Below are 27236 nucleotides of genomic sequence, written 5' to 3' on the forward strand. Positions count from 1 at the left end.
TTGTAACAGAAACATTACAGACAGTGAAGGGTATTAAATAGTATATTACAATTACCATTTGATTACAACCTGCACAAGTACTAATAACCAAGTATTTTCTATTAGGTCATATGGCATCCCCCATCATTAATTCAATAAACAACTATTTACTACCTACTGCCACTAGGCAGTGAACAAAATAATAGCCTATCCTTGTGTAATAAATCTTTTATTTGTTAGGAATGGGACACACACACACACACACACACACACACACACACACACACACACACACAAAGAGGGGACATACTCAAAAGAAGAGAAGTGGTATCAGCAAAGACAGCAGTAGTGGATGAATGCTTTCTAACTATACCAGGAGGCTCAGGCAGGCCTTGATGATAAGGGTCCTCTAGGGACAGAACGGAAAGCACAGCGTGCTAAGCCTCAGTGTCCAGCATGGAAAGGAGTGCAGAGATCTTGGGACAGGAACTCTGGGGGCATTCAGTCAAAAGTCAGGCCTGTATGGTTGAGGCTGAGTGGGTGAAGAAGGAGGGCCAGGAGCAAGCCTCAGAGATAGAGCAGTAGGAAGAGTCAATGTGGCAGCTTGTCTTGTGGAAAACAGTTGGGATAAGGCTGAATGAGACAGCACTCAGGAGCTACTAGAAGCCAGGGGAACACTGAAGAACATGGTAGGATGGCAGATTAAAACACCAGGGTTTTGAAGGTATTTATGCTCCCCACACCCACAGTGTGTATCACATTATGTAGATACCCACAGTGGGCAGGAGGGCAGTCAGGTCCTTTGGAGCTGGAGTTACAGGTGGCTGTGAACTCCCAGGTGTGGGTACTGGGAACTGAACTTCATTCCTCTGGAAGAGCAGCAAGTGCTCATGATTGCGGAGCCACTCTCCAGCCCCTGGAAGATATTGTGAAGGAAGCACCAAGAGATTTTATGGATGTATTAGAGGCAAAAATGGGGGAAAGATGGATATCGAGACAACTTCAAGATCTGTGTTGACCGTGCTGAGAGAAGACACAGGGAGGAAGTATGCCTCTTCAGTAAAAGGAGAAAGGGAAGGGCTGAGATGGGTTACAGTAACCCTGAATATCTACTAGACATCCATGCAGAGATGGTGTGCAGCCAAGTTGCAGAGAATGAACAAAAGACTGGAGGAGATGGACTGTGGGAGTGAGCAATGACTGAGGAAAGAGCAGGTCAGAGGCCTCAGCCCTGGGAACCATCGGTAGGGACTGGAAAGACAGAGGAACCAGCCAAGGATGCGGAAAAAGAATAGCCAGCACAGTACAGGCTACTGAGAGACTAAAAATTGGTATGGCCTGTGGAGAAACAGCTCCACTTTGAACGTTTCTGAGCCCTGCTCACCAAACATTTAGAAAGTGATGAGCAAAAAGATCTCAATCTATAGGACCAGAGAGAGTTCTCAGGTGGTCAGAGAGCTGATGATACAAGCCTGAGGACCTATGGTCAGATCCCAGAACCCATAGAAAAAGCCAGGCATCATTAATTTTCTTGCCAACTAGACATAGGCTAGGGTTGTCTGGGAAGAAGGAACCTCAACTGACGAAACACCTCCATCAGATTGGTTTGTAGGCAAGCCAGGGGCATCTTCTTGATTAATAGTTGACGTGTAAGAGCTCAGCCCACTATGGGTGATGCCACCCCTGGGCAAGTGGCTCAGTGTTGTGTAAGAAAACAGGCTGGGCAAGGCATGGGGAACAAGCATTCCTCTCTAGCCTCTGCTTCAGTTCAACTGGTCCAGGTTTCCCTTGAATTTCTGCCTTGAGTCTTACAATATGCTGTAAATCTGAAATAAAATACTTCTTCCCCAAGTTGCTTTTGGTCAGTGTTTTTAATCACAGCAATAAAAACCTAACTAGGACATCAGACATGCATATACCTGCAACCATTATGCAGGATGTAGGCGGCAGAGACAGAAGGACAGCCAGAGCTTGCTGGATACTAGTGTCACTCCAGGTTCATTAAGACCCCAACTCGAGGGAGTAAGGCAGCAGTGACAGCACCCCTTACTTCTTCCTCTCATCTTCCCACCTGCACACACATATGCCCACATACCACACCCAACTGTGCCTCCACACATGCAGACCCCATCTGTAACTATCATCATCTTAATGGAGTGAAAGCTCTGTAGAAGGAATATGAGGCCAAACATCAGTTATTTAGAAAACACACAACTATTATCAGTCCAATCGGGCTAACTGTCCAATTGAAAATGGTCCAATTGTCCAATCCAGACAATGACATACTGAAGAGGTAGGGAAAATGGTAGGTTCCTTCTGGAAAATAATATTGTAAGAACAGATACTATGCTATGTATCTATATATGAAGTACGATTTTCTTTCTGCAAATTAAAAACACCAGCATGAAGAAAACCATACCCTGCTCATGAATATAGAATATATATTAAACAAATCAAAGGGAAATCCTCTGGTCTGTGACGGGAAGAAGAGAGCAGCTGGAATGAATCAAGGGAGCATGTGGCGCTTTCAAAAAAAGTTACTGAATGCATGAGAAGGATGAGGTAGATGTGAGAAAATATTTAAAATCATCATCTCAGCCATGATCACATATGGATTTAAAGTATTTATAATCACCATCTTCAGCACAAACACATGCATATATGTATTTAAAATATTTTTAAATTTAAGAAATAGAATAGTAAAAGCAAGATCAATTGTTTAAAACTGCCTATTGTACTTATCCTTACACTGTAAGCCTATAGTAAAGCCAAAGGGAAGATTGTATTTGGTTGGCACAGCGATGGAGAACTGTGAGCCTCCTACACGATAGGGCACTCAGAATTTAGCACTTGGGCACTATGCTTTACTATTTGATAAAAGCAGACAAAACTAAGTACACTTCCCATAAATACAGTAATCTGAAAAACATAAACTGAAAAAAAGGCCAATCGGTAAAGGAAGGTTGTTTTGTCTTAACAGTGAACCACACTATGTATAAACTTTGACTTGGAACCTAAGGGCAGCTTTAGAAAATACGAAAGTGAATGGGTAGACATGTACGTGAGCTAGCAAGGCAATCCACCTAGTAATGTTCACTTCACAGAAGTGCACTTCTTTGCGGGTTTAGGGCGCAAGTACCAGTTTCCCTTGTGGATTCAGAGGAACCTGCACGTGGTATCTCATTCTCCTAAGGCTCACCTTGAAGTGGGATACAGCAGTGTGCACGCTGTGCATGGCTTGTCACAGCCTTCACTTTGAACTTTTCTAATCACCGGCTGGTAAATGCCCTCACTCACATCCGTATACATTCTTCCTTCCTAGCTTTTACAATTGGAATTGCTCTTGCTACCTAGAACAAGTCACTGCTACTGCTCTTCCACGTTTAGAAATTAATTTAGGGTGATTAAAAGAACTGATAAATTCTTGCGTTAAAAACAGAAACTCTACAAAAATATACTTCTATACTCTGACTGGTCAGAAAAGACTAGAAGACTTGTTTCTCCCTCTAAACTGGTCAGAAATAATTATCTACATTTGTTAACAGTATTAAGGGGAAAGATACTTTTTCAAAACATTATGTGTTTCCAACAAGTAAAATGTTTAACCTCAAATGCTTATAATGCCCCCTTGTTATTTTCACTAGGGAAGTGCGGGACTCAGAGACTGAACCCAGGACCTCAGCATGCTTGGCAGGTAGTATACCAACCACTGAGCCACACTCCTAGTCTCTGCCAACACCAGGGACAGTGTTGATCTCCAGGCACTGAGCTGAATGCTGAGTGTCAGAGAAGCGGACAGTGATGCAGTGGGCTCTGTTCATGCTACCCTGCAGCAGCTCAGAAGGGAGAGGGGTAAATAGAATAATCCCACAGGGACACTGGTCAAAGGCTTTTGGAGGAAACTCCTAAGAACCAAGTTCAGCGAAGGAAGATGTTCCCTGCGGGAGCCATGCAAGGAAAAACCAGGCAGAATTTCCAAACAGCAGCTGGTCCTGTTACATTGTAAAGAAAGTAGCAATGTGATCAGTGTAAGCTGGGGCAGGGGTGAGGAGGGTAGGGTGTTGTGGGGGTGCTGAACCAGGGAGAGGGTCCTCTACACAGGACATTCAAGTGTGAGCCTGGAGGACACTGAGAACAGGAAGAGAAGAAGTATATAGTATTTTGAGGATTCTCAAGTGATTTGCACTTTATATTGGCAAATTCAAGCCAATTGAAAACATTGGCCAAGGTCAGCATGGGCAGACACATGCTTTGGGAAGGCTAACCAAGCTCTTAAGAGTTAGCTTATAGTTTTATATGTTGACTCTTCCACAGCGGGGCAGGAGAAGCAGGCAGAAAACTGTAGATGACAATACCACGAATCAGGAGTCCATAGCTTAGGTGAATAAAGAGGGGGAGTGTGCATGTGAAATAACTGGTATGCTATCGAGCGTTCTGAAAAAGACCAGTGGGGGCTTACCTGATTCTTCTGTGTCTTGTTCATCTATTACACCCACCGAGATGCCTAAATCCACACACTTCTTGCTATGTGCCTTGGACTTCATGTGTTTTGTCAGATTTCCTTAAGGGAGAAGAATATTTATTAAATTTGGGTAGTGTTATTATGATACTGTACTTGTCAACTCTAGAAAATTCTATTCTTACTAAAAACAAACATATACACTGTGGATAAACAATCCCAACAACTAAAACTGTATACAATAAAACGCTGATATTTATAGTTCATTGCAATGACCCTTGTATTTGCCAGTGATAGACAGCATTTTGTTTTCAAATCTGCATTGTCTATTTTGATGGTAGCTACTTTTACCCACTGGGACCTATTCTCCAGTTCTTATTTCATAAAGAGTATGCACATTCCATGTGTCTTTCAGAGTGCATTCTCACCTGTAGTTATTGAACTATAATTTATCCACTAGTTGTGTTTGTTGGCTTGCTCTCACAGTAGCTCACTTCCCAGTATGTACTTTTGTTTTAATTTTAAGCTCATCTTCAGTAATACGGTCTTCCATGGAGTCCTAAGGATCCCAAGTTGTAGAAGGACCTCTACAAGAGTTTTCTTCCCTGGGACCTTAATAATTTCATCTACCTGGGACCTTAACAATTTCATTAATTTCAGGGCACTTTCAATCGCTTATTTCCCATACGGCCCAAAGTCAATGGAAAGGAGGGTCAGGTGAACTTGGGGAGGGGAGGGCCAACGGGCATCAAATCCCAGACCCAGCATGAATATTGCCTTTACCCCTCTATGACATTTTAAACATCTCCCTACCATGCTAGTTTTTAGTTTCTCCTGTTTCTGGCCCCTAGGCATTTGCAGTGTTTAAGTTCGGACTACCAGCGACTACTCTGGGTTGCTTTTGAGCATCACGAACAGCATTTTGAGTGGCACAGAAGAGAGAACCTGCTTAGTACTGTCACCCCATAAGCTGAGCAAATGCCTCTGGAGCAGTCTAGGCTATCTGCTCTGGCAGCTGACACGGCCAACTGAGTGAGTACACAGGACATGCCTTCCTGGAATGACCATGGATGACAGAGAGCAGCTCAGGGGCTCGCAAGGACCCCTGGCATCCTGAGTGGATGGTGCTATGCCTCAAAACACTATCTTTTTTGAGAAAATACAGAAAAAAATTTAAATACTGAATTTGGGGGGGGCAGGAAAAACTTAGAAATGCTTTTAAAACGCTGGAATCCTTGTTTCAAATGTTGGGCTTGCACTAGAAGTCCATGCATATCTGTTGAATTTACACAGCTTCAATTGCTTGATAAATGCAGTTTGGGAAGCTGGTCACAGTTGCATACACCAATTCTGGCACTACCTGGCGTATTCTTGTCAAACAACCACACAGCACCCCTAAGCCAAGTGCATAAGAAGTCCAAGTCTGAGATGCTTCCAAAGCACATGATCACTAAGAGGTATTAGCTTCTGACGACTGCCAGGTGTATCCCACAGATAACACCCCAGACTTAAAAGGTCTGCCTGTGGCTGACATTTACATTACACTGAAAAATATAGCAGAATGTTAAGAGTCATTAATATACACAGGGCAAACTGGTAGTTATTATATAAATCTGTACTTTCCTTTAAGAGTGGCAAAGTTTTCACAGTAAAGGTGAACAAAAAAAAAAATGACAAAAATAAATTAAAAAGTAGACAAATAAATAAACAAGTGGTTTAAAGCCACCTTGCTGTGGCTGAGATCTCCATATCTAAGTCAAATGCTTTCATAGTAGTACAATATCTAAGACAAATTAGAAGGCTCACTAATCTTCACTTCAAAAAACTTTGGTTCCCAAACAGATAGACAGAGCAAGGTCTGTGCTAAGAAACTAATACAGAACTGTGCAAGGGTGGATTTGGGAATTTAAATTTTTAATACATGTATCATCTCATGGCTTGATCTATCAAGGGTGGATTTGGGAATTTAAAATTTTAATATACGTATCATCTCATGGCTTGATCTATCACTTATTATCAATCAACTACCTAAAGAGTTAAAAAAAAGAAAAAACATTTGCATTTACATGTGCTGAATGTACTTGTTTTAGGTTATACCTTGATCATCTCAGCAACATTGCTATATATGTTTGATTGTTAAGGTTAGTCTTGTAAACATGTTCCTCTTTTCACTTCCTGAGTTAACAGACACTTCTTAAATCACAGTGTCCACCAAGAAAAGAGCAGTAAATGGTTCAAAGGTCCTCGTAATACTGAGGACTAACCCTGACCACTGCCTCCCTGACCATCTCTAGAGGAAGGAGGGCCTACTGTTGTCTGAGCTAATGTAAAAGCATCCCGTTGCTTCAGCTGTGACTTTAACTGCCAATAAATCTGAGCCAGAAATGCACTAAAGCTGGCTAAAGAGATGATTTATCGTTACCAAAGAACTAGAAAGATAGCCAGTCCCACAACAGCAGCAGAAACAATAGGCAAATGTGAACTCAAAAGGGACAGAGATGGTTTCAATAAGGTGAAGCCAGGCATCCCCACCATTAGACTGCTTTGCTGAAGAAAGTCCTACTTTGTAAAAGACAGTGTATGAAACTGCCATCTTTAATGACTTGTTACAGAATGACCTGTGAACAAGGAGTACACATTTTATAATAGTGTATTCATTACACATAACAGGAAAGCTGTGCAGGGTAAAATTACTTCATCGTAAGGGCTTATGCTTTAAATAAACATAAAACAGAAGTACACTAAATGTAATTTTAATGACTACGAGTCCACTAAAAGCATTTAATAGCAGAAATGTTTAAAAACTTTAAATCTGAAATTTAATATAATTTAGGTTAAAGTTTATCATAAAATAGCTATTTATGGCTAAAATTTGATAATAAAATGAGCAATTATGAAAATTTATTCTGATTATTATTTAGAACCCTACTTGAACCTTTTTGAACTCAAATGCAACTTACTTGTGATTGCAAAACCTTATTTTTCTTCTTCAGCCCCAAAGTAAGTACTCTGAAAGCATGTCAGCATTGTTAAGGCATTATATTTCAGGGAGTAAAATATAAAAAGAAACAGCTGATCCTTTAAAAATGTTACTTTTACTTGTGTTCATTAGAAGTACTTTCCTCAAAGGGTCTAGAAACATAAAGAACAAATCAACAATGTTGTCAGGATAGAACTTAGTCCAGGGAAGCTACTTGTCCTTGATAGAGACAACACACGGCTGGACCTGAGCCTTCCTGTGAAAAGGGAAGGAGGGCCATGGCAACGAGCATGCCATTCATACCTTTAGTCTTGAAGGAGAAGTTGCAGTACGTGCAGTGGTAGGGGCGGACATCAGTGTGGGTTCGTATGTGTTTCTTTAACATGCTAGGTTTCTTACAACGTATTCCACATTCTTCACAGATGTACTTTCCTCTTCCCCTGCCTCGGACGTATACATAATCCTCATTTGACTTGTATCTAATTTAAAGGGGGAAAATGAGCAGGGGAATTGGACACTGTGTCTTTTGAGAAACTACTGATGAAAACTCAACCTAAAAAATAGAGCACAACTTTCATACACAATCTACAATGATGATTTAATGGACATTTAAGAAAGAAGATTCCCAGTTTCTGTATCACACCTAAAGTTCTGACAACTAATTCTACTTGTAGTCATTCAACATGATGTTTAATTCTTAAATGTTCCCACAATTTGAAGATGTCAGGTTGAAAGTTTTTTTTTTTTTTTTTTTTTTTTTCATTACTAAATTCAACACTTGACTGTAAACCCTGAAACAGTATCAAGCTTTTCCTGTCACTGGCTCTTCTTGTAGCTTGTTTTTCTCATCATAACTGACACCAGGTCTTATAGTTTTTTCATTATTCTTGAACTAAGTCAGGAAGACAGCAAAAGGCAATACACATCTCCCTTAGGGAAATTTCCCAAGCCATCCCATGCTGCAAGTCCACGTGTAAGCCAGGCTTACTCTCAAGCTATTCTCACAGGCCTCCAGGTTCTACGTTTTTTTCCTGGTCATCATTACCTCTATTGAACACCATGCCTTAAGAGAATACTAACACATGTTGTCAGGAAACCTTTCAATAAAATCACCCCTGGCAGCTCTTTATCACAGGATAGCAAATGTACGTTTAAAAGGCCACTTTAAATGTACATTTAAGAAGAAAACATGTACTTGCCCTCCATCAAATATTTTAATTCTTCTTGGTTCACTTTTGCTTAAGGAATTTTCTTTATCTTGCTCACTGTTAATTTCAGAGTCATCTTTATTGCTGAATTCAACTACTGAGGACTTTTGATTACCTACTGCTCTCTGAAAGGGAAAAAAAGAGAAACTACGTTTATTAAGCTGGAAACACAAACACCAGAACGTTTCATTAGCAGTCAACATAACATAGTACAGACAAGAGGTTATCTCAATGAAGTGTACTCCTAAGAGGTAGCTGAAGTCAAGGCCATCTACCCTCTTTCCTCCAGGCTCCTACCACAGTCCGTGACACCTCAAGTGATTCCCTGGGAGTCCAGGAACTTGACAGAAACCCTTCTTTAACAGCCTCAACAGTCTTTCTGTTTCACTGGCCACCTGTAATAGTTTATTTCTTGTCTCCCTCCCTCCTTCCTTCTTTTTGTTTTATTTGTTTTCCTGAGACAGGGTTTCTATGCGTAGCCCTGGCTGTCCTGAAACTAGCTCTGTAGACCAGGCTGGCCTCGAACTGAGAGATTCTTCTGCTTCTGCCTCCCGGGTGCTGGGATGAAATGTGTGCACCACCACTGCCCAGTTAAGTCTATCTCTTAAAGAGTTATTTCTTTGGAGATGGAAAAGCACTAGCTAACTCTAGATACAATACAGTCTTAGGGCCCTCAAAGACACCACTAAAACCCCTTTAACCTGGGAGAGCCTTAACAGTGGAACAGAAGACCCACTTCCCAGTCTCCACCCTGCCCCTCTCCCATTCCTTTGAAGTAGAATGTGGCTTCTCTCTCTAGAGTAGCTCTCAAAAAACTAAACATTGGTTAGCATGAAAGTCATGTCAAGTCAAAGTCAGACTGGGCTGACAAGGATAAAATGTTTGGAAAAGGGAGCAGACATCAAAATGACAAAGCATGTATAGCTATCCTAGAGGGAATTCTGCCTTAAGCTGTATGCAAGACTTCATAGGGCTATGTCACTTTGTCAAAGTCAAATGTTCACAGCAAGGCTACAAGTCGTGTCCTTGCCTTCTCAAGAGGCACAACTCCCATCAGTGAGAGTTCCTTTCCTACAGTGGGACTCAGCAAGAGGGAAGTGACTTCCTTCAATCAGAGAATGCACATTATGGAGGAGTGGCTGTGTCCACCGGAAAAGGACTTGGGAGCCTAGTCCTGACGATGGCAGTGGCAAGCAAGGGCTGCTGGCCAGTCCACAGAAGGGGAGAGTGGCGATGCATATGCAGACCGGATTCTCCACAAAGCAGAACACACAAAATCCTGGAACCCCTTTAGCAATGGTCTTTCTTACATTTTTAATATTAATCACCCCTGTGGGGGGGGGGAGCATTTAAGAGATGGGAACTGGAACCTACACAGGTTAAGCAAGCTCTTTTTTTTTTCCCCCAAGAGCATGCCTCAGCCCCCAACTCCCTGTACATTTTGCTCTTTCCTACCATCAAATCCAGCTTCTGCTTGCTGAAGGCATCAGGAATGAAATGGCTCAAACGGTCATTTCTACAGTTCCAGTGTGCTTGTGCACTCCAGGGCATCACCTGCATCCTGCCCAAACTGCTTCTGTTTTCACTTTCTGACACCCTTCTGCTCCTTTCCATCCTGAAACCTGAATGTATTGCCATATGGGTTCAAGTCTCCAGTGACAAACGTACAGCACACAGACTCTTGCATCGTCTTTATATGATGCCACTACTCTTAATAACTCTTGAGATACATTCTTCTGAGTTGTGCTTGCCACCATTTCCTTCTGGGGCTCTCCTCCTAGGAACAATTTCTCTGTCTTTCCAAGTGGACTTTTTTTCATCATCTCTCCATTCTCCTCCCTCTGAGCAATTGCAATCATTCCTGCAAGCTGGCAGGCTCCTGGATAGGCTGTCCACCTGCTGTTCCCTCCAGAGAGATTTGAAATCTAAGAACACAGAGCCAGGATTCTTGCAGGTTTTCAACTCTCCCCTTGGGTTTTGGGGATGGAAAGGAGTATCTTACACAGGCTCACCACTGAGGTCCAGCTCCAGCCTGGTAGAACCATGTTCACTGGGGCATTAGGAACATAAACCTAGATCTGCTCACATTCTCACAGGGAGGTATAGCCCGAGTAAGGCTCTAATCGAGGGAACGCAGGGTCTAAGAAGTTACAACAACAAAATCAATGTATATGTAGATGAAACTTCCTTCCCTGACATAGATGGGTCTCCATTACCATGTACAACCCTTGATTTTCACCTGTGTTGTCAACCTCAAACTTCTTACAAAACCTGCAGTCCATGCCAGAGTCCCTGCACTCTTTAACTAAACCAACTTCTTCTCATTTCCACATGACTTAAAGATCGACTAATTAAAAAAAAAAATCTCATTTATCTAAGTGTCTATCGCTTTTGTCATCATCAACCCTGCTGAAGTAACACCAGCTTGGAGTGCCTTCCTATAACCCACAACTCCATACAACAGCCGTGTTAGAACTGTGCAGACTCCTACTGCAATGCTAGTACCACAGATATTTCATGTTGACAGATATGGATCAAAGAGTTCATCAATAATTCTCAATGACCAGAGCCCAATGTAATACCCTTACTTAACTGATTGCTTAAACGATTTCCCCACTTTATAAAGCCAGCAATTCTAGTGAGAATTCCACCCATTACTCCAGATTATAATGTCATGACCTTAAATTATTCCATAAATCTTGATCAAATCAACTAATAAGGGCATGTGTTTGTATGTATCTTTTTGGCAGTTATTGGTGGCTCTCAGAAGTTACTTAGAATTCTGCAGTGGGCATGGTGAGGCACAGGACAGGGCAAGTTACTGGTTCTTTGTATAGTTCACAACAGAACACAGCCACCTCTTGTAACCTATAGGTTGGTATTTCCAAATTAGCCTTGAGAGATTATGGCCCTGATCTTCTCTCGTCTAACAAATCCTCAATGAACAGAAAATCAAAATTCTAACTCCAATTGAACAGAGCCAGCAGAAGGGAAACCCAAAACCAAACCAACAATCAGTGCCCGGGGAAGTTATTGTTTGCAAAATATTTACAGACTGAATCACTGCCAGGGCTGTAGGTGATTCTTCCCAGTGTGACTCCTGGGGAGAATGTCACCTTCCCTCTAATAATCACATAATACAACTTGTCTTTCAAAATTAAAATACTTATTGTAAGTAAGACACTTAAAAAGTATCAAGACTTATTGAAACCAATTTGCACAAACTACATTTGAAGAGAAATTATATCTCAAGTACCTTGTTTAACTTGTTTTTCCACTTGCTTGAATAGACCACTAAATCTGACTTTGAATGGGTGGTTATTGCTTGGCAATACAGTGACTTTCCAGTCTTCTGTTTAGAATTAAGAAGAGAAAGAGCAACTTTTGTAGGCAAACCAAGGGGATTTGGGTTACTGGGGCTCACTGTCCATCCAGTATAGGCTGAAGTTTTCTGGTCACTCTGAGGCAATGGCAATGACTTCCGTCTTAACAAATAACACCATGTAAAGCTAGTAGCAGTCTTGAGGCTGGGGAATGATGGTTGAGTGTCTGGACTGCTTAACAAGGACACAGCAGGGACTGAAAGGTGACTCTGACCTTGCAAATTTGCTTTATTCTCTTGATATTTAGGTGCTTGGGGCTCCTTTTCCTGGTTGTTGTCTATAGATTTCAAAGGCAAAACACAGGCACTTTCTGAAGGGACAGGTAAATTTTGTACTGTAGGAGTCAATGATGTGGACGTCTTGGGATTTTTAAACTCCTGCAATTCATTGACATGGTCTGTGACTACAAACTTACAGGGTCCTGATGACAAATTATCAGTTGGTAAAACCTGTGTCAAATTAGCAGTCTCGCAGCTCCTTTCGGGTGCAGAAAATGTGTCCTGCTCTAGTGTCACTCCTTCAAGGGGCTCTGTAGTACAAAGCTGCCTTACCAGCACTGGCTTCTTCTGTTTACTGCCCTCACCTCTGGAACTTGGCAGCTCCAAAGGTCTAATGTTTGTGCTGCAAACAGCCCCATTCTCATCCTTCGCCCGCTTCTGATGCTTTTCCATGGCAATGTCTAAACTGTTTGCTGGAGAAAGCATCCTTTTACTTGAGGCTGAGGATTCTTGTTGTGGGGAGAGTCTACCAACGGACATCTTCTGAATTGTGGTCAAAGATTCTGAAACTGAAACTGAAGCATTTTGGCCCATCACTGGAAGAACATGTTTGGATGCAAGATCCTTCTCTGCTGTTGGCAATGCATTTTGGAGATGGTTCTGTGATTCTGGCATGGAATTTTGTTCTTCACTGACTGGCACTCTACTTTGATTGGTCTGGCAAACTGGCATGTTAGACAGATCATGGGTTACTAGGATTTGTGGCAGAGGTGTGACAGTGGCAAAACAGTACACAGGAACATCAGTCTGTTGGGGCACCGGCAGCAAAAAGGATGGCAGTCCCTTCTGCATCTGATTGCTTGGTGGCCTGAGCTCGGGTGATGGTAGAGGGCATGACTTAGACACAGGATCGACTAATTTGGCTGACAGCGCTACTGAAGTCACACCTGGACCTGCTCCAGTTTGATCCGGAAGAGCGTGATTAGGTAAAGAATGCGAAGGACTAGAAGAGCAACCCTGGCCGGAAGTGCATGCTTGACACTGGAGCTGGTACTTTGGAGCAAAGCTGCCCTCGCTGGCAGAAGACGCACACATAGGAGGATGTGCACCTGGTTTGCCGCCCTGTGCAGACGCTGGCAGAGACAGTGGCGTGTTTTGGTGACTAAGGGGTGTGTGAGTTTTATGTGATAAATGGACATCAAGAAGCTGATGAGGAAGAAAAGTGTCAGTAGAGCTAGAACTTGACTTTTCTGGCTGAAGATCCTTAGCCAGGGCCTGGGAGTGCACAGTATGTGCAGGAAACTCGGCGGAAGATGCATCAGGAAGCCTCGGACCCTGAAATGCCATTGCATTCACACTAGGAAGAACAATATTTTGGAAGGATGATGCACTAACAGGACATAGGTGACTATCGGAAGCTATGTTTAAAGATATCTGCCGGATCAGGGGACCTCGCCTCCTTTCCAAAAGGGGCACGTGTCCAGTGCCCCCAACACCACAAGGGGAGCTGGAGGGCTGTGACTCGACAAGTGCTGCCACTGCTGCCGGGGAAGGAGTGATGCTCCCACAGTCAAATGACTTACTTCGGAAATCAGAGACCTCCATCAATGTGGGCATGCAACTGATCTGCTCTGATGCGGCCCGCCTCATTTCTCTGTGATTACCAGGGACACTGAGTGTGTTCGAGCCCAATGGAATCAGAAGAAACTCCGCTTTATTTGGAAAGTCAACTTTGGGGGACACGTCTGCTTTAGAAATCTCTTCTATGTCTAAGGAGGCTGAGAAACTGGATGTGTGCGATAAGCTGCTTTCTCTGCTGAGGCTCCGGGAGACAGTAGAATCGAAGCTTGACTCGGTTGAAGAATGCTCTATCTCAGCCAGCCGGAGCCTTTTCTTTTTGGGTGGCAGTTTCTCTGTGGGCAGCTTTGATAAGGTCTCACTTCGCTGAGGCCAACTGAACCTCTCTGACTTTTCTTCGTCATGGCTTTGGGCTTCCAGGTCCCGATCTGGCTCTTCAGTGACCAGAATTTCTGGGACCTGGATGTTGTGCTGCCGGACCAGTCTCAAGGGCTGTCCTAACACAAACCGCTCACTTGGAATCTTTCTAGAACATTCTTGTGGCTCTCCTCTAAGGGCCTGTGAAAGTGCTGTCTGAGGCAGCTGGCCTTCCTCTGGGGCGATCCCTAGCACCTTCAGAGCCCCAGGCATGCCAGTTCTGCCTAGCTCCTGTAGAGGAAGGGTGGTGCCTCCTTCCAAGCGCTCCACCTTGTCGAATGAACTAGGCCTGCTCAGGGAGTTGGTGTGCTGGATGACAGAGATGCCGCCGCCTTGTCTTTTCACCTCCATCTTGTCCTGAGCTGCACAACTTAGCTGCTGTTCAACCATAGGGCATTGCTTTAGGTGTAGGGCCTGCTCGGGGGCCCTGGCCACAAGCTGAGCAGAGCTCTGCAGCTGGCCGCCTCTGTGTGCCTGCTCACCTGTGGCAGTGGTGTGTTTGGATGGACTGGGGACAGAGCCCAGGGCAGGCTGTAGCTGAGGGGCTTCAGTGCTTTCTGGAGACGTGCCGCTTTCCCGCGGCTGCAGGTCCTCATCATCGCCTACACTCTTCATCTTCCTCCTTTTCCTGATCTGGGGTGCCTGCTCCCACACACCAGTGGGGGCAGCAACTCTGTAGTGGAGAACCTGGGGTTGGGTCCCAGGAGGTGCAGGGCCATGCTCAGGCTCTCTCACACCCACCTTTGTTTTGGGCCCGTGTAACTCTGAACAGTAAAATTTCTTGTGGTTCTCGAAATTCTCCAGTTTGCGGTACCTGTTTCGACAGGTTTCACACTCAAACATGGTCCCCCGTCCTTGATGGGACTTCTTCTTTTCGAGGGGAGGGGCTTGGGCTACTCTGCTCTGCACTGGCCCGGGCTCACTGGTGGCTGGGCACCCTTGACAGCTCTCATCCACAGACTGCCCAGAGCCCAGCGTGTGATTCTCACCAGTCGATGAGTCTTCCACGGCAGCCTGTCTGACCAGGGGACGGTGATGTCCACTCTGGGGCACGGACGGGTTGGGTCCTGACACAAAGACATCATCATAGAAAGTTCCGATTTTATCATCAAATGACTGGCTTCCTCTTAGAGGCGGAGGGGGAGGAATCATATTTGCAGGGACTGCTGAATATCCTGTGGTTGGCATGGAGTTACTTCTCGTGATAGGCAGGCAGTCCAAGGAAGGAACAGACAGGAGGAATACCTGCTTGGACTTCTCGGTCGGGGTGAACGGGGACTTGGGTATATCAGAGCTGGAACTTGTTCTTCGACCCATTGGTTTCAGGTCAAACTGGAAGGAATCTTTAAATATGTATGATTTGGGGGAGTCGATGCTTCCCCGCCTGGAAAGCGAGGTTCTCCGAGGTTTCACACTGTCCAGTTGCTTATCATCAACCAGGGCTTCGTTGTCGGAGATCAGCTTTGAAATCCTCTCCTCCAGAGTTTTGGTTGCCAAGGGTGGGCGCATCTGGCCTGCTACAACTGATGGCTTCTCTCCAGGGACCGATGTGGTGGGTGCTGGAACACCAACTCGAGGCCCTGGGGTCCCACTGTTCTTAGCTGGGTCTGGATCCATGGTGGGAAAAGTTCTGGCAAATGGAGTTGGTGGACTCACAGCCTGATCAGCACTTTCAGAACGTGAGAAGTAGCCCGAATCCGTGCTTCCTAAGCTCCGTGGACTAAGAAGTTTGCCCTGCTGCTCCTGGGGGTCGTCTGTGGCCTGCTGCCTTTGGAGTTGCGCGTGTGTTGTTCCACCGTGAGACTCCTGCTTCCCTTCTGACTGACTCACATCCCCTTTCTGATGGAACTTCTCATCTGTCTCTAGGGAAGATACACCGGCTGGATGTGACAGTATATTTGCAACATGAAGGTCCTTCTGCTTCTGTGTGCTGGGAAGTTCAGGTTTGGGACTGGCCCCCTGTGGACTGTCAGTTCGTAGTGTGGAAACACTTACTGGGTGGACCACAACTTTTGGTAAGTCTGTCAGTGCTTGTGACTCTGAAGGTCTGTCCTGTGAAGAGAAGCCACTGACCACATGATCTGAATTGCCTGAAAAGGACTTGGGTAAAGCTTCCGGATTTGCTATCTTCTTCATTATTTGCACAGGTTGTAGGTCCATGACCCCTGGGCCATTCTGCCTCCCATCTCCAGGCCCCTCCTCCTCACTGTCCCCACTGTCTTCAACATCCGAATGGACACTAAGTGCCTTGGGGCATTCTTGGGACAAGAACAAGCCACCAGCCTCTAAGCCACCAGCCTCTGGCTGTAAGACGAGACCCAGTTTGATAGTGTGGGCATGGGATTTTTTGTGCTTATACAGGTTACTTTTAGTCTTAAATGAAAACCCACAAGTCACACAGGGGTAGGGCCGCTCACCAGTGTGGGAGCGGATATGCTTTAAAAGCACGCTGGGCTTTGCACATGCTCTATTGCAATACTCACAGATATATTTGCCTTGCTTTTTTGGCTTCTGGTCTCGCAGAAGAAGATTGCACATTTGTTCCACACTTTGACTGACAACAGAGGCAACATGAGTTGAGCTGTAAACCGGCCCTGGGGGCGACTGTGTGGAACTGGCGGGGCTTACTGACGAAGAAGTGGAATCCATTTGCTGGTGTGGAGGCGTGACCTGAGTTCTACCAGAGGGAGGAGGGAGACCTACAGTGGATGTCACTGCTATATTATAAATCGGTTCAAGTTTAGTGTTCTCATGGGTGGGCAGATTCGTCAGGGATCCTGCTAAGCCCAGATGGCCTGGAAGCTGCTGATTCTGTTGGCTAGGTGTGGGAACTTGGTGGTCGTGTGGATTATACAGGTGAGAAACAGACTGAGCTGCCACTTTCTCATTCTGAGCAGACGCCACATGTACTGGGTATGAGGTACACGGAGAACACTGTGATTCGGCAACCGATTCTTGGGACGCAGGATCTGGGGCATCCAGGGAACTGTTCTTTAATTTACAAGGAGGCCGTACAGTTTTATTTGGTCTCAGTTTTTCTGTCTTAATTGCACAAGATGAGCCCTTTTGTGACAAGGTGCTCAATTCTGGCTCCATTGCTTTCAGTAAGACATCGAACGCAGTACTTGTGTAGGAGAGGGGCCTGGTGCTACAGCAAGGGGAGTTACATTCACTGTTGTCAGTCCTGGTCTGACTAGGTGAGGGGCTGGAGTCCCTCTGTCCATCAGGGCCACTGAGCCTGGCTGGGTCTGAGCCCTCAGACCTCCATCTCCGCAGCTCTGACCTGTGGTGGGGAAATGAGCCTGTCTTTGGAGAGACTGGGTCTTCAGATTTTGAGGCCTCAGTGGTCATGCCTGGTGTTTCTCCATTTTGCTTGGTACACTGCTTCCCGCTTTTAGCAGGGACACAGTTGTGTTTCTTATGAGCCTCTGACACACTCTGGACAACATTGAATGACGACTCTTCTGTGTTTTGCTTGTGTTTGGTCTGAAGAGGGTTTCTCAGGGGAGATTTGGGTATTTTCTTCAGGTGATTCTCGGCAACAATCTTTTTTCTTTTCACACCTTTGAGAGACTCAGAGGTTCCTTTAATACCAGCCTCTAGGATTTCTGTTAAGACAAAACATAAAACAGGTTGCTAAAATTGTACCTGAGCCATGATTATTTAACAACTATGGTTACTATCAAGAGGGTGAAAGCCTCTTTAACAAAGGCATGTCCACACTGTTGACATTTTAAGAAGGTTCCCAGGCAATGCCTACAGAAACATAATGCAAAGATCATGCTCAGTATTTCTAGGGGAACCCACGTCATGGATCTAGACCTTTCACAAGGAGATAACCCTTCCCCATTGCTCACATAACTGGGGACTACTGACACCACATTCTCAGAAGGCTGGCCAAGCAAAGAAAACTCAACCTTCCTATGGGGGTATCTGACTTACTGCACTCATAACAATTAACTGCAAGCTCCAGGAAGCTTCTGTACATGGGATGCTAATATTTGTATGCACAAAAAGGTTATAGTAATGAATCAGGGAATAGACCTTGGGTGGGATCAGGAAGTGTGATGACCACAGAGATTTCATCAATGAACAGAACGTTACAAAAATAAGAAACACTCATTTGTGGTTTCTCACCAAAGACATGAGAATGCCCTAAGATTGTGATGACTCTTGGTTTAATAAAAATCATCATCAACATAACTGAACGAACTATTCACTACATATGTTTCTTTACATGTATGAGGAAAAGGAAGTCAAGTAGACAGACATAGACAAACAAGTAAAGCCCACTTTAATAAAGACGACACTGGCCACATTTTAAACTTCTCTGGGAGCAAATCAGTTTAAATGACATAAACTATCCACAATTTCTCTAAACTATTATGCATTTAGGCAATGATCATTCACCATGATTCAGTCTGTTTTTGATTTGTTGGATCCTTGGGCATATAAACAGAAATTATTTTAATTCATTACTTTCACATAACCACTACAATGTACATATTTGAAATTCATACTGGACCAAAACATTACACTGTTATAACCACTTTGCCTTTGATGATGATGAAAGTTTACATAAAATGTTCTAGTCCTGCTGTGACATGCATGTATGTGTACTCATAAATATACTGAATGAAGGGAAGATCTGACTCCACTGTAGACACCTTTCCTCCCCAGGGGCATGATGGGAAGGCAGGGGCATCACTCAAGCACTGCAATGAAACAGCATAGAAGTTGCAGCTGTTGTCTACAGAGCAAGCCTTTTGTCTTCTTCTAGGCACTCTTGTATGAAGGGCCATTCTCCTCACTGGCTTCTCCTCAAAATATATTTAACAAGTCATGACTTGCTTGTGGAACTCTTTGAGCTACCAGACAAGGGTGATAAACTGAGAAATAATGATTACCCTAAGAGGGAGTAGTTTCCCCACCCATTTCTCAAAAGCCAGGAGATGAGCTGTCAGGAAAGAGAAAGCCATTAGGCTCTAAAAATAACTTTACAGGAAAGGATGAGAAGCCACTCAGAAGGGGTGGCCCGTGGACCTGAACCCCTGCCTACACCAAGCCTCGTCAAAGTTACATATGATAATTTTATTATTTCACACGCTTTCTGGAATAATCTGTTTTCAAGTGTTCATATTTTTAAAATCAGATCTTGCTATGTAGCCCAGGCTACGCTGAACTTGGGATCCTGTGTCAGACTGTTCTGTTGTTGATGTTTTAGTTAAATGGTGCCTAGCACTGCAAAAAAAAAAAAAAATCAACCTATAGGTGAAATAGTCAAAATTATGTTGTTTTAAGTAAAAGTAGTAACATGAGTTTTAATAGGTCTTAATAATAAAAGCCCAGAGTCAGATAATAGGGGGTGAAAGCTGAAAGACCAGAGAAGCAGAGCAGCCAGCCACTAGAGTTCTTCCTCCACAAACTTCTCAGACTAAAAGAGAGCAAGTTCCTGTCTCCTTCCACCTATATTCATCTCTCTGCCTAGCTATCTGGCTTCTTGTCTGTCTACACACACCTACAAACGTCTATGGTTAGTTAGTGGCTAGCTCTGCCCTCTGATCTTCAGGCAAGCTTTATTTGTTAGAATATATCAAGGTATCATCACAATCTTTTCTTTTCTTTTCTGACAATGAGACACGTCTGCTCCTGGCAGGACTAATCTACTTCAGAGAAGATGATGGGCATCAAAGAAACTCCACATGGAGTTTACCTTCTTTGTGGCAAAGGCTAGCAAGAAAGTGCTCTTTCCCTGACTGCTGGCAGTATGCTGTCCGAACTGGACAAGCAGGACACAAAAGAAAGGACTGCCGAACTTTGCCAAGACAGTGTAGGACAGCCCTTCAGAACATCCTGCTCCACAGAAAAGCCTGTCAGATATGCTAGGCCTGCAAGCCAAAGATGGATACCCCAACATTTTAGAAGAACCTCGGATGATTTTCCAGGCAGCCAGCTGTTTCTGTCATTTCTCACATTTTTTTTTTTTTTTTTGAAGTCGATTGCTTATACTTCCTGCTTACTCAAGTAATGGTATTTTCTCCTCCCGTCTTTGAGTTGAAGACTTTATAGCTTGTTACCAGATTCAGAAAAGAAATTCACTATGGAAATGTAAAGTGCATAAGGTTGAGGATCATAAAAAGATAGTTTTGGTAATGCAAGTTAAAACAGAAAGTGAACTAGGTACAATAGATTTGGAATATTTCCTCCAAATGTGTCAATTGTTAATGGACTAGACATTAATGTTGTATTTATTTCCTGCATATATTGTATATAGTTATTGTACTTATTGTATGTAGTTTTTCTTATGTTATAACCTTTTTTCATTTTTAGACAAAAAGGGGAAATGTGGTAATATCTTGTTTATACTCTAACAAATCAAGCCTGAAGATCAGAGGGCACAGCTAGCCACTACCTAACCATAGAGATCTGGATGTCTATAAAGTTGCTTATTTTTAATTTTTCGTTTGTATCTTTAACATTAGTATATGATGTACTGTGTGTGTGCACCTGTGCTATGCCTACGGGTATGTGTACAACTGTATTACATGCTTGTGTGTGTGTGTGTGTGTGTGTGTGTGTGTGTGTGTGGGTGTGTGTGGGCGCTCACCTGTGTTGTGTCAGTGTGTGTACCCGTGTTCTATGTTTATGTGTGGGTACTCCTCTGCTATATGCCTATGTATGTGTGTGGATGCACCCGTGTTGTATGTTTTTGTAGGTGTGGGCACCTGTGTTGTACAGCTATGCATGTGGATGCTCCCATGTTGTATGTCTTTATGTGTAGGTGTATCCACAGGTACAATGTGGAGGCCAGAGCATGCACTGGTTGGGTCTTCCTCTACACCATAATTTCTGAGGCAGGGTTTCTCACAGAATCCAGATCTTGTCATTTGAGCTACACTGCCTAGCTGGTAAATATCTAGGATCCTCTTGTCTCTGCCTGACAAGCACTGGTATTAGAGGCATGTGCCACCATGCCCAGCTTTTCTATGGTGGCTAGGGACATTGAGCCATCTCTCCAAACCCTCTTTTTAAATTTACTGTACTCATTTATTGCACTGACTTATGCATGTATATATGTATACATATATATGTCTGTTTGTGAACATATGTGTGCCATGAAGCATGTAGAGTTCAGAGGACAACTTACAGAATTGGTTCTCCTTTTCTACTATGTATATATCAGAGATAAAATTCATCAGGCTTGGAAAAAATACCTTTACATGCTGAGCCATCAGGCTGGCCCCTTTTGTTTTTGATATATGGTCTAAGTAGTTCATGCCTGAATTCTCAGTAACCGTCCTGCCTTGGCCTCTTGAGTGCTGGGATTACAGTGTGCGCCCCTAACCCTGGCTCCACTTGCATCTACTTTAGCATCTAATCAACACTTCTTCCCTTCAAAGTCTCCTTTGCCTTCTGGAAGCTTAGTTTACGTAAGGAAACTTTTCTTCAAGTACATCTCCCAATATACTTTCTAATACATTTTTCTTTGGGGTAAGGTTCTTTTCTTTAATGCCAACCACTTACTGTGATCACCCTTGCAATGATTTACACTGCTTTCACCTCTACTCCTTTCTTTCTTTGGTTTCTTCTGTTTGGCTTTCTCTATAATTCCCTAGTGCTTTTCCGGTATGCCAACAATTTCATTTTCAAGTCATTATGCTCTTAATGCTTTTGATTTCATTTGTGAGCTTTGGAGTGCTGTTGTAATTGTATTCTCTTTGTTTTTTATTTCCCATTTCATTTCATTTCATTATCTTAAGTTCAAGCTCTTGTTACGACATTTATGATGTCATTAACTTAAAGTTACTTCTTTTTTTTTGAAAACTATTTTTGGTCTGTCTTTCACATTCTCATAGCCTTTCTCTGGCTAAAACTAAGGAGGGGGCTGTCACTCAAGGACACATTCTAGGTCTCTTTTCAAGCTGCATTCATTCATTCTTGCTTTCGTTAGATTTCCATCATAGGAAGTTGGAAGGGGAGGTGATAGTGAATGCAGAGTGGCTCTCCTGGGGCGGTGTCAGGGTGAAAAGCTGCCTGTATCTCGGGTAGTCATAGCAGGACTTCTCACAGAGGCAGAATACAAAGCCTATGAACAGTTTGCCAAAAGTTCCCAGAGATTTCCTGTCTTTGTATTGGAGCACTGAGCTACTTTGGGGTGGGGGGGTGTCATTTCATTTTGCATTCCTCAGAACCTAAATTCAATATGCATTTATGGTCTGGGATTCATAGCTGGAAATTCAGGACAAGTCATTTTCAGTAGGAAAATGGTTAGGCTAATTATGGAACAGCCAGTTAACATAACATTACTGAACCATTTAAAATAATTACTAAGATTACACAGCAATCTGAAAATTATGATATATGAGGTATACATGCACATTCTTTTCTTTCCCTAGAGAGCGGTCTGGGGTAGAGGCAAAGATCTGGAAATACATAGTGAGAGCTGCTTTTGTAAAAGTAAATAAATGACCAGCCAAAGAGAACATGTTGTGTAGAGAAAAATAGGTCTGACATCAGAGGTCTGGGTCATTGCTACCTTTAAGGATGAGCTAGGAATAAGAAGAAACAGGGAGGAATTCAAAAGATACAATGAAACCTGTGATGGAGAAGTGCCTGCTGAGCAGAGTTTAGACATTTTTCACACAGCAGCTGTAGTGGCCAACAGTGTTAAAAACACAGGATGGTATCAAGGAAAGGTCGCCAGGCTTGCTGGTCACAGGAATGGGAAGGATGCCCTAATGTCTGAAAGCATGGTAAGTGGGATCCAGAGGTCAAACCCCCTCCTCCACCGGGTGTTTGGAGGAGGGACATAAGGACCAGCTAAAGCAGCTGCTTCAAGGAAACACAGCTATGAAGGAAAGACCCCAGGAGTTACTACCAGGGCAGAAGAAAAGAAAATTCTCAGGGTAAGAAAGCTAAGTGTACTTGCAGATAGAACACTACCCTTGGCGGAGAGAACACAGAGATGCAAGATGGAGAACCTGAGTATCAGACGCATGAAGAGGAACACTCAGGAAGCTGTGCCACACTGAGGAAAACTGACTGTGCTGGACATAATGAAATGGCAGGAGTGGTTTCAGAGGCAACACATCTCTGACTCGCTCCTGGCCTGAAGGGGGGCGGAGGGAAACACTTTCAAAGCAAGGGGGTTTCATGAACATGGTGTGCAGAAAAGCGTTTAGGACACACATAGGAAATTGCAAGCAAGCCCTAAGGCACATACAAGAGCAGAGTGGAGGGAACAGTGGGAAAGGGATTCTGCCAGCAGGTTTTGCTCAGCCCTGAATACAAAGCAGAAGAGATGGGGATTTGCACAGTAGGAAACAGGAAACTGTAGCGGTTCACTGCCAAGCTCTTCCTTCCCACCAGGAATATGGTGGAGAAATATTAATGTGGTGGCAGCTTCTGAAATTTCACCCATCTCCTCAGCCTCCACTCCATTTTTACACTACTTAAAGAAAACTAAACTATTGCCCAAAAATTTTGCATTGAGAAAAAAATTCAACTTTCAGCAATGAAGGTTAAAACATGGAATAGGGATCCTATGGTTCAGTCAATAAGGTGTTTAGCATTCAAGAATAAAAATCTGAGTCTTGATCCCAAGAATCCACATACAAGGGAAAAAGAAGGAGGGTAAGAGATGGAGGGAAGGGAAGGATGAAAGGCAAAGAAGGGAGAAGAATAGAAAACAAAAAAAAAAAAAAAAAAAAAAAAAAAAAAAGGAAGGAAGAAAAACCTGGGTGTGGCATGTCTGTGATGCTGCACTGGGAAAGTCCAGACCAGAAAGGATTTCTGGGCTGGCAAGCCAGTCTTGCAGAATCATGAGCTCCATGTTTGGTGAGTGAGAAAGTGTCTCAGCAAACAAGAATGACAGAGGAAGAAAACCAAGTGTCAGTCCCTGCCCTCAATGCACACATGCCAATACACACACATGAATATGTTCATATACCTACAACCGTCCCATACAAAGGAAGACTTAATCAGCAAAAGGAAAACAGATGTCCTTGCCTGCAGACCTGTACAGAAATGTTAAGCCGTTAATCTGCATCTAGTACATAAACGAGCTCTGGAAATGAACAGGGAAAGGAATTCTCAAGAGATTGGTAAAACTTCCACCTCTCTAAAGCTTGCCATGTTAAAGATGTTATCATGAAGCTCCACTTTCCACATGGCCATGTGGAAAGCAAAGTAATGGCCAGCAAAATGAGGACGCCACAAACCCTGGGACTATGAGCAGGCTTCCTTCAGCTCTGGAGAGGCTGTGCAAGAGGAAAGTATCCTGAACGGTAACGGGATCCTTCCAAATTTCATAACAGACTCTCTAGTTAAACAGCAGCCAGGAACGAGACTGGACCATGAGACCTGACCTGGTCCTGATGCCTTCAAAGCTGCTGAGAGGCCGGGGTGTCCCTCAGAATGACAGCACAAGGTAGACCTGGACTGGAGTGTCCTCAGACTCCTGTATTAAGGGCCTGGGCAACTGTACTCCGAGGTGGGGCTTCAGAGAATGAACTGCACTACAGAGGCTCAGGCTTCATGAGGGGATTGATCAATGAATGGGCTCATAATGAGATGCATCACTGCAGAGCAGGGCTTCAGGAAGCTGGTTCTGTTCTTCAGTGTCAGGTTGTCATGAGGTAAACAATCTCTCCAGGATACTCTGCTTTACCTCCTGCCCAGAGAAATGGAGCTGGACCACCCAGGAACAAACTGTGAACCCAAACAAACATTCTGTTCTCTAAACTAGGTCTTGGATTGGTACAGCAAGCACAACTGACTGAAACAGCATGTACTTAGCATAGGCAAACTGCTGGGTTCAATTTGCTCTCTTCCAAAATAAAGAAGAAATAATGGAATACCAAAGAATGAATGAATGAGTGAATGAAGAAAAGAAACATTGATCCAATGAATGGAGTGGTCTCAAGAAACTGGGTGTGGCCCTTAGTTGAGAGACAACAAACCAATCTTGGAAGAAAACTATGGAGTACAGCCATAATACTGATTCTTATAGCAACAGGGCCAATGAGCAAAAAAGCAGATTGCTTTACACCTCTAGGAAGAAACAGCCCTCTGAAGCCTTGATAGAGCACTCTATCGACATAACAACAGGACAAAGAGTAGTTGTATACTTCTAGCTCACAAGATTCAGGGTTCCGGGTTCAATGCACTGCACCACACGTTAATAATAATAATCTCAGCAAATGAAAATAAAAATTAACTGTCTAGAGCAACAGAAGCAGACTGTCTCTGCTAAGGCCAAACTACACTGCTGAAAGTTAACTGCACACAGCATGTCTTCTAACCACAACAAAGTTCAACTAGAAATAAATAACAGAAGATATCTGGAAAATCTCCAGCTGTATGGAAATTATGCAATGCAATTCTAACCAGAGAGGAAAAAGATGACACCAGAAACGAGACAAATCAAAACAAAACTTGCAAACTAGGAAACCATGATGAACATTTGCTTCACACTAATGCCACACACCACCACAATGCCATGTACTGCCACAACGCCATATATTGCCACAATGCCACAGACCACCACAATGCCATGCAGCACCACTCAGAAGCAAAACCCAGTGACATCTGATTGCATGACTGGGAAAAGGAGAACTCTGCCAGAGCCACTGCGGTCCTTAGGCATTTTATGAGAGCAACCAGCTTTGCAATAAGCCAGAAGTGATGAGAAGGACAAACAGTAATTTGTGGGGACAGTCTCCCACATAGCCCCTAAGAATTGACTAAAAGTCTTGACTGACACCTCCTTATCAAACTTAACAAACATCAGTCATTTTACTTACACCAAGGCTGGTAGAAAATATAATGGGAAATGCTTCATTTATAACAGAAACCTAAAAACTCTTAAAAGTAAATTTTATGCCAAGTATTAAAGGCATGCAGAAAATACAACAGTCTTGTGTTTGATGTACCTGGAGCATGTAGGAGGTTAAGGGTGGGGGTATGCAAGTTCAGAAACACCAGTCTCAAAAAAGTCAAGAAGGGGGCTGACACACCATACCTCTGGCAAGAATCACTATATTAACATTGTAAAGGGGCCAATTCAATTCTTTTCAAATTTCTACATTTTATAAAATTTCAAGAAAAAAAAACCCTTCAGTTTCTAATTTGACAAGCCACAGTGTTTATATTCAGGAAAATAAACCTAAATTAGACAATGGCATTTTGCAAAGGACTTTAAGGACAAATCATGGCCGTGACACAGCACTTTCTTCCAAGATCAGATCAGTGGTGAAATGGAAACTTATAAAGGTTTAATATGTTATAAAGCCAGAGTTCAAACCCTTAGAAAAAGGATGGCACCATTTTCAATATAAGATTCTCATATCATATATGAGATGATAAAATAAATGTAGGTTATAAGCAAACATTGTGTAAAAAATAAACCTAATATAAAAACTAAAACCAGAGAGGAAGCTAGAAAAGCACAGGCGAATTCTTGGCTTATCTTATGTTGGAAACATTAAAATTTTAAAAAAGCAAACAAAAGAAAAGTTATTTAAATATAGAACTACAGTCTCCAGGTAGGTGTGTGTGTGTGTGTGTGTGTGTGTGTGTGTGTACACAAAGTAAAAAAAAAAACAAAAAACAAAAACTGAGACATGTACCTGTAATAAATGAAAGGTTAATTGATATAGTAATGTATAAACAGTTTTTATGTGGGACTTCGGGTAAAGAAAAATTCAATAATGAAGATCTCTGAGAACAGGTTGGATAAACAAAACACCAGTATTAGTAGCTTCGAGGAAATTAAGCACCAAGGGATTAAACCCCCCCCCCCCAACCCAGAACACTAGTGTCCTTTCGCCCAGGACAGGCTGGCATAATCGAAGGAGGAACCTCAGGCTGTGCATTCTGTCTAAACGGTAGAAAGGCACACTATAGGGCTCACTAGGAATGGTGTGCACTCGAAGTCCTGAATGGTCTCCTATCTGGGGACTTCAGGGTCCTTGGTCTAAGAGTGAGAAATAACTGGATGAAAGGCAAGCTCTG

At 43.3% G+C, this 27236-nt stretch overlaps 1 protein-coding gene across 4 annotated transcripts in view; it reads right to left on the minus strand.

Annotated features, from left to right (window-relative positions):
* The window catches only part of Hivep1 (HIVEP zinc finger 1), a 130589-nt gene that overhangs the window by 15605 nt on the left and 87748 nt on the right, over positions 1 to 27236 (minus strand). For all 4 annotated transcript variants that reach the window (XM_051194379.1, XM_051194377.1, XM_051194378.1 and 1 more), the window contains 4 exons: positions 11883 to 17830; positions 8618 to 8751; positions 7722 to 7897; positions 4439 to 4540 (listed from right to left, as the gene is read on the minus strand). In XM_051194379.1, coding sequence (XP_051050336.1) covers positions 4439 to 4540; positions 7722 to 7897; positions 8618 to 8751; positions 11883 to 17830 — 6360 coding nt within the window. The remainder of the gene's footprint in view (positions 1 to 4438; positions 4541 to 7721; positions 7898 to 8617; positions 8752 to 11882; positions 17831 to 27236) is intronic.

The sequence above is a fragment of the Phodopus roborovskii genome, unplaced genomic scaffold (genome assembly GCF_943737965.1).
Source record: "Phodopus roborovskii unplaced genomic scaffold, PHOROB, whole genome shotgun sequence".
Taxonomy (NCBI): Eukaryota; Metazoa; Chordata; class Mammalia; order Rodentia; family Cricetidae; genus Phodopus; species Phodopus roborovskii.